The 7,876-nt window shown below is 42.7% G+C and overlaps 1 protein-coding gene across 1 annotated transcript; it reads right to left on the reverse strand.

Annotated features, from left to right (window-relative positions):
• Nucleotides 1-1,415: 1,415 nt before the first annotated feature.
• On the reverse strand, nucleotides 1,416-5,951 carry prok1 (prokineticin 1). Its single transcript, XM_031794967.1, has 3 exons — nucleotides 5,662-5,951; nucleotides 2,638-2,763; nucleotides 1,416-2,123 (listed from the first exon to the last, which is right to left on the reverse strand). The coding sequence occupies exons 1-3, from the start codon at nucleotides 5,734-5,736 to the stop codon at nucleotides 2,004-2,006; spliced, it is 321 nt and encodes a 106-aa protein (XP_031650827.1). The 5' UTR covers nucleotides 5,737-5,951; the 3' UTR covers nucleotides 1,416-2,003.
• Nucleotides 5,952-7,876: the final 1,925 nt, after the last annotated feature.

The following is a 7,876-nucleotide window of genomic DNA, read 5'->3' on the forward strand; positions in this document are numbered from 1 at the left end:
GTTTCTTTTCTACTTTAGAACAACAACATAAAGATGACGTGCAGGACACAATTCGAACCCTTGAAAGGATATATATACTGCTTTGGTTTGGCATCCTCCACATTATAAATCAAATTCTAATATTTTTTTATTTAACTAGGCAAGTCAGTTAAGAACAAATTCTTATTTACAATGACTGCCTACCCCAGACAAACCCGGACGACGCTGGGCCAATTGTGCGCTGCCCTATGGGACTCCCAATCACGTCCGGATGTGATACAGCCTGGAATCGATCCAGGGACTGTAGTGACATCTTTTGCACTGAGATGCAGCACCTTAGACCGCTGCGACACCCGGGAGCTAAATGACGATGATGATGATGATGATTATGAGGAATGTCCAAGGGACTTAATTATGACGCTTTCTAATTGACTGATTGGCTGGGAAAACATTGTTTGTTTTAACAAACAGAACGCAGCTATGAATATATCACTAAAACAGTTTTCTGAGTCAGAGTCACGACTTGTTTTGACAATCTCTTTGTTCCCAATTATGTTTCTATGGCCACAACATATGTTGAATACAACCTTAGTTACGGACTCATTTGACATTGATTCTCACATGTTTCAGTCATAGGAAAGGCAAGGGCTCCAGGTTTTTTTTTTGGAAGAGGCTGATTACGGCCACGTGATACTCAAGTAAAACAAAGAGGTATGGACTTTCACTAAGAGATAAGATATTACACAAAACAAAAAAAACATGTAAAGTGTTGGTCCCATGAGCTCAAATAAAAGATCCCCAGAAATGTTCCATACCGTACACGCACAAAAAAAACAGATCTCTCAAATTTTGTGCGCAATTTTTTTTATACACATCCCAGTTAGTATTTCTCCTTTTCCAAGATAATCCATCCACCTGACAGGTGTGGCATATCAAGAAATAGAAACAGCATGCTCATTACACAGCAGTACTTTCTGCTGGGGACAATAAAAGGCCACTCTAAAATGTGCAGTTTTGTCACACAACACAATGCCACAAGTTTTGAGGGAGTGTGCAATTGGCATGCTGACTGCAGGTATGTCCACCAGAACTGTTGCCAGATAATTTAATGCTAATTTCTCTACCATAAGCCACCTCCAATGTCGTTTTTGAGAATTTGGCAGTACGTTCAACCGTCCTCACAACCGCTGACCATGTGTAACCAGTCCAGCCCAGGACCTCCACATCTGGCTTCGTCTGAGACCAGCCACCTGGACAGCTGATGAAACTGAGGAGTATTCTGTCTGTAATAAACCTCATTCTGATTGGCTGGCTCCCCAGTGGGTGGGTCTATGCCCACCCAGGACCTAATTTATTTATTTAAAGTGTCTGATTTCCTTATATGAACTGTAACTCAGTAAAGTCATTGAAATTGTTGCATGTTGAGTTTATATTTTTGTTCAGTGTATATATAACTTACATAATTACTTACATAACAACACACAGTGTAAGTACATATTTTTCACAGTGGTATGATACAGTGGTATGATACAGTGGTATGATACAGTGAGTTTAATTAGCAAAAATGTTGATCATAAATAAAAACATTACATTTGCATATGAATTAAACCGTATATTATTATGATTTGCATCAAGCTTTTGACAGGCCTGTGTATTAAAACTATAGTCTGCAATTGTAAATGAGAACTTGTTCTCAACTTGCCTACCTGGTTAAATAAAGGTAAAATAAAATAAAATAAATAAAATTGGTACATACATTAAAAAAGAAAACATTTAGCTATGTATATTTCTTGGCACAGTTTAGCATGTATATATTGTCTTGGTATGTCTTTGGTGGCCAGTGGGGCACAGTGAGGTGTATTTACAGATGTTATATTCTCATGAAATATAACAGTTCCTATAGTATATAGAACAAAGACTAAGTAGAAGGAAAAGAGTGAAGGTCGTGTGTGATTGAATGTGCTGCTTTCATTGTTTCCCATCTTTCTCCTCTTCTTCTCTCTCCTCTTCTTCCTCCCCTGTCATCAAAAGTCTAGGTTTTTGAAGTCTTTGGTACACCTGTATGTGCTACCTGTGTAGCTGGTACAGACCAAATGAGGAAGACATGGACAGGTGTGATGCTGTCTTTTTCCTGGATAGGGCACCTGGAAGAAAAATACATGATCTACATTTGATTCAACTCCCTTAGGATCCATTAAATCACATTGAGCCAACAGCTCTATGGGCTAAATGAACAGACTTGGTCAAACGCCACCAGAGATTATGGAGCAATTCCAATGGGAAATGGAGAACCATTCAGTTGTCAATTCCCAGAGATAAACTTTGTGGAGTGAACTAACCCGGCTGGAGGCTGATCCGATCTCCAGCCAATCAAAGTGATGTATTACTTCCATTGGTTTGATTCATGATGAAAACAAGTCAATAACTTCTGAAGTTATCATCCTAAGCAATAACTGTGTGTGTATGTTTGTGCATATATGTGTTTATGTGCACTTCTGTGTGTTTGTGTGTGTGCGTGCGCTTGTGTGTGTATACCGGAGTGTGTGAGTGTTTGCACATGTGTGAGTGCGTGTGCCAGCCAGTATGTGCCATCAAGCATATGCATGTGTGTTTGCGCGTGTGTGTGTGTGCGTGCGTTCGTGCGTGTGTGTTCCTCACCTTGTGACTGAAGGGGTGGCACTCGTCCCCCTCTTCCCCTCGTGGTATACACATCCGCAGTCCCCTAAGCCACAGGCTGACAGCACAGCATAGACCAAACCCACACTGAACATCTCTATCACACGCCTGACAGAGACAGGGAGAGAGAGAGAGAGAGAGAGAGAGAGAGAGAATGAGAGAGAGAGATAGAGAGAGTGAGAGAGAATGAGAGAGAGATAGAGAGAGTGAGAGAGAGAGGGAGAGAGAGAGATAGAGAGAGAGAGAGAGAGGGAGAGAGAGAGAGAGAATGAGAGAGAGATAGAGAGAGAGGCAGAAAGGGGGAAGAGAGAAAAAGACAAAGAGAGAGAGAGAGAAAGACAGAGAGAGGCAGAGAGAGAGAGAAAGACAGAGAGAGGCAGAGAGAGAGAGAGAAAGACAGAGAGAGGCAGAGAGAGAGAGAAAGACAGAGAGAGGCAGAGAGAGAGAGAAAGACAGAGAGAGGCAGAGAGAGAGAGAAAGACAGAGAGAGGCAGAGAGAGAGAGAGAAAGACAGAGAGAGGCAGAGAGAGAGAGAGAGAGGACCATCACACATTTTTTTTACTCAGTTTGGTTGCACATTTTCTGTGCCGGTCTGGTGTTGTAGTAAAGCTCTGACTCTGGACCACAAATACCCACTGGAAACAGGATTCACATAAACACTGGAAACAGGAAACACATACCCACTGGAAACAGGAACACATACCCACTGGAAACAGGGAACACATACCCACAGGAAACACATACCCACTGGAAACAGGGACACCTCTTGGGTTGAGCCGTGGCGGAGATCTTTGTGGGCTATACTCGGCCTTGTCTCAGGATGGTAAGCTGGTGGTTGAAGATATCCCTCTAGTGGTGTGGGGGCTGTGCTTTGGCAAAGTGGGTGGGGTTATATCCTGCCTGTTTGGCCCTGTCCTTGGGTATCGTCGGATGGGGCCACAGTGTCTCCTGACCCCTGCTGTCTCAGCCTCCAGTATCTATGCTGCAGTAGTTTATGTGTCAGGGGCCTAGGGTCAGTCTGTTATATCTGGAGTACTTCTTCTGTCTTATCCGGTGTCCTGTGTTAATTTAAGTATGCTCTCTCTCTTTCTTTCTCACTCTCAGAGGACCTGAGCCCTAGGACCATGCCTCAGGACTACCTGGCATGATGACTCCTTGCTGTCCCCAGTCCACCTGGCTGTGCTGCTGCTCCAGTTTCAACTGTTCTGCCTGTGGCTATGGAACCCTGACCTGTTCACCGGACGTGCTACCTGTCCCAGACCTGCTGTTTTCAACTCTCTAGAGACAGCAGGAGCGGTAGAGATACTCTGAATGATCGGCTATGAAAAGCCAACTGACATGTACTCCTGAGGTGCTGACTTGCTGCACCCTCGACAACTACTGTGATTATTATTATTTGACCATGCTGGTCATTTATGAACATTTGAACATCTTGGCCATGTTCTGTTATAATCTCCATTCGGCACAGCCAGAAGAGGACTGGCCACCCCTCATAGCCTGGTTCCTCTCTAGGTTTCTTCCTAGGTTTTGGCCTTTCTAGGGAGTTTTTCCTAGCCACCATGCTTCTACACCTGCATTGCTTGCTGTTTGGGGTTTTAGGCTGGGTTTCTGTACCGCACTTTGAGATATCAGCTGATGTACGAAGGGCTATATAAATACATTTGATTTGATTTGACATACCCACTGGAAACAGGAAACACATACCCACTGGAAACAGGAAACACATACCCACTGGAAACAGGAAACACATACCCACTGGAAACAGGAAACACATACCCACTGGAAACAGGAAACACATACCCACTGGAAACAGGAAAAACATACCCACTGGAAACACATACCCACTGGAAACACATACCCACTGGAAACAGGAAACACATCCCCACTGGAAACAGGAAACACATCCCCACTGGAAACAGGAAACACATACCCACTGGAAACAGGAAACACATACAGACTGGAAACAGGAAACACATACAGACTGGAAACAGGAAACACGTACCCACTGGAACCAGGAAACACAGGATATTTTTGCAGAATTCTGCATGCAGAGTCTCAATTTGGTGTTTACTCTCTCTGTCTCGCTCTAACTTCCACCTGTCACTTCTAATGACCCCTACTCTCTCTATATATCTGTCTCTCTCTACCTTCTAATGACCCCTACTCTCTCTGTATCTGTCTCTCTCTCTACCTTCTAATGACCCCTACTCTCTCTATATCTGTCTCTCTCTCTACCTTCTAATGACCCCTACTCTCTCTATATCTGTCTCTCTCTACCTTCTAATGACCCCTACTCTCTCTATATCTGTCTCTCTCAGTGGTGTAAAGTACCTAAGTAAAAATACTTTTTTGGGTATCTGTACATTACTATTTATATTTTTGACAACTTTTAAAATCGTGTTTTCTGGTTTGCTTAATATAAGACATTTTAAATTATTTATACTTTTACTTTTGATACTTAAGTATATTTAAAACCAAATACTTTTAGACTTTTACTCAAGTAGTATTTTACTAGGGGACTTTTACTCAAGTAGTATTTTACTAGGGGACTTTTACTCAAGTAGTATTTTACTAGGGGACTTTTACTTGAGTCATTTTCTTTTAAGGTATCTTTCCTTTTACTCTGGTATGAAAATTGGGTACTTTTTCCACCACTGGTCTCTCTGTATCTGTCTCTCTCTACCTTCCAACTGTCACTTCTAATGACCGCTACTCTCTCTAACTTCTAATGACCGCTACTCTCTCTGCATCTGTCTCTCTCTACCTTCCAACTGTCACTTCTAATGACCCCTACTCTCTCTACCTTCTAATGACCGCTACTCTCTCTAACTTCTAATGACCGCTACTCTCTCTGCATCTGTCTCTCTCTACCTTCCAACTGTCACTTCTAATGACCCCTACTCTCTCTGCATCTGTCTCTCTCTACTTTCAATCGTACGTTTCACAATGACAACTCTATTAGTTAAAATTTCCACACAGCATATGAATGAAAGGTTTGTCACTCACCCCAGTGATGACAGCCCCCATGGACCAGTTGAAAGAAATCATTAAGATGGAGAGAAGCAGGACCCTGGTCCCCATGGCCGTAGCAGCAACAGTAGCACAGGATAGTGTAGGGTACCACTCTCTCCTCAACACAGTAATACTGTAGCCCCCTTCAGCGCAGTGGCTACTTTCTGTTGTCAGTCTCTACTCAACACAGCAATACTGTAGCCCCCTTCAGCGCAGTAGCTACTTTCTGTTGTCACTCTCTCCTTCTTGTGCCGTCTGACTCACTGTGCCTGGTGTCATGTCCAAGCTCTCTCTCACTCTCTTTCATCCTCTCCCTCTCCCCTGACCCCCCATATATGTGTGTATGTATGTATGTATGTATGTACGTACGTACGTACGTACGTACGTACGTACGTACGTACGTGTGTATGTATGTATGTATGTATGTATGTATGTATGTATGTATGTATGTATGTATATAACATGAAATACCTTATTTACATAAATATTCAGACCCTTTGCTATGAGACTCGAAATTGAGCTTGAGTTGTACCCTGTTTCATTGATCATCCTTGAGATGTTTCTACAACTTGATTGGACATGATTTTGAAAGAAACACACACCTGTCTAAGGTCCCACATTTCACAGTGCATGTCAGAGCAAAATCCAAGCCATGTCGTCGAAGGAATTGTCCGTAGAGTTCCAAGACAGGATTATGTCGAGGCACAGATCTGAGGAAGGGTACCAAAACATTTCTGCAGCATTGAAGGTCCCCAAGAACACAGTGGTCTCCATCATTCTTAAATGGAAGAAGTTTGGAACCACCAAGACTATTCATAGATTTAGCCGCCCAGCCAAACTGAGCAAATCGGGGGAGAAGGGCCTTGGTCAGGGAGGTGACCAAGAACCTGATGGTCACTCTGACAGAGCTCCAGAGTTCCTCTGTGGAGATGGGAAAACCTTCCAGAAGGACACCCATCTCTGCAGCACTCCACCAATCAGGCCTTTATGGTAGAGTGACCAGATGGAATCCACTCATCAGTAAAAGGCACATGGAAGCCCGCTTGGAGTTTACCAAAATGCACATAAAGACTCTCAGACCATGAGAAACAATATTCTCTGGTCTGATGAAATCCAGATTGAACTCTTTCCCCTGAATGCCAAGCATGGTGGTGGCAGCATCATGTTGTGGCAATGTTTTTCAGCGGCAGGGACTGAGAGACTAGTCAGGATCAAGGGAAAGATGAACGGAGCAAAGTACAGAGAGATCCTTGATGAAAACCTGCTCCAGAGCACTGAAGACCTCAGACTGGGGCGAAGGTTCATCTTCCAACAGGACAATGCCTGTAAGCACACAGTCCAGACAACGCAGGCAGGAATGGTTTCGGGACAAGTCTCTGAATGGCCTTAAGTGGCCCAAAAAGAGCCAAGACTTGAACCCAACCGAACATCTCTGGAGAGACCTGAAAATAGCTCCATGCAACCTGATAGACCTTGAGAGGATCTGCAGGAAGGAATGGGAGAAACTCCACAAATTCAGGTGTGCCAAGCTTGTACCAACATACCCAAGAAGACTCGAGGCTGTAATAGCTGCCAAAGGTGCTTCAACAAAGTACTGAGTAAAAGGGTCTGAAAACGTATGTAAATATGATATTTCCGTTTCTTAAATTTTAACACATTTGCCAAAATTCGTCATTATGGGGTATTGTGTGTAGATAGATGGCGGGGGGGGGGACGGACAATTTAAACAAGTTTATAATAAGGCTGTAACGTAACAAAATGTGGAAAAAGTAAAGGGGTCTGAATACTTTCCAAATGCACTGTATATACCTCTTCCTATTCCAAGTATAGCTCCGTATTCTGAGTAAGTGACCAGACCAACAGTGGTGACTGACTGACCAGCATGTCTGTTGAAAGGGCTTTACGAATACACACTAATACAGTATGTCACGGGACTGAAAGACACCTACTACCGGGCCAAAAAATGTATGGAAGTGAATAGGGAATTTCCACGCCGAAGGTATACATGTCATTCCACAGTAAATTATTATTATCATCATCAATATATATATATATATATATATATATATATATATATATATATGATGATAATAATAATAATAATTTACTGTACCGACGGATATATATATATATATATATATACTATATAAGTTTTCTTATCTCTCTCAGATACTTCAAAACATTGTTTTGATATATTTTTGGATTAATC

This window comes from Oncorhynchus kisutch, linkage group LG17, assembly GCF_002021735.2.
Source record: "Oncorhynchus kisutch isolate 150728-3 linkage group LG17, Okis_V2, whole genome shotgun sequence".
In the NCBI taxonomy this organism is placed as follows: domain Eukaryota; kingdom Metazoa; phylum Chordata; class Actinopteri; order Salmoniformes; family Salmonidae; genus Oncorhynchus; species Oncorhynchus kisutch.

Bases quoted from the DNA above. Each gene is read 5' to 3' on its own strand.
- prok1 (XM_031794967.1), bottom strand. From the start codon at position 5,736: ATGGGGACCAGGGTCCTGCTTCTCTCCATCTTAATGATTTCTTTCAAC. The intron at 2,764-5,661 runs GTGAGTGACAAA...TGTCTCTGTCAG, and splicing joins TGGGGGCTGTCATCACTGGG to GCGTGTGATAGAGATGTTCA. The intron at 2,124-2,637 runs GTGAGGAACACA...TTTTTCTTCCAG, and splicing joins GCCACCCCTTCAGTCACAAG to GTGCCCTATCCAGGAAAAAG.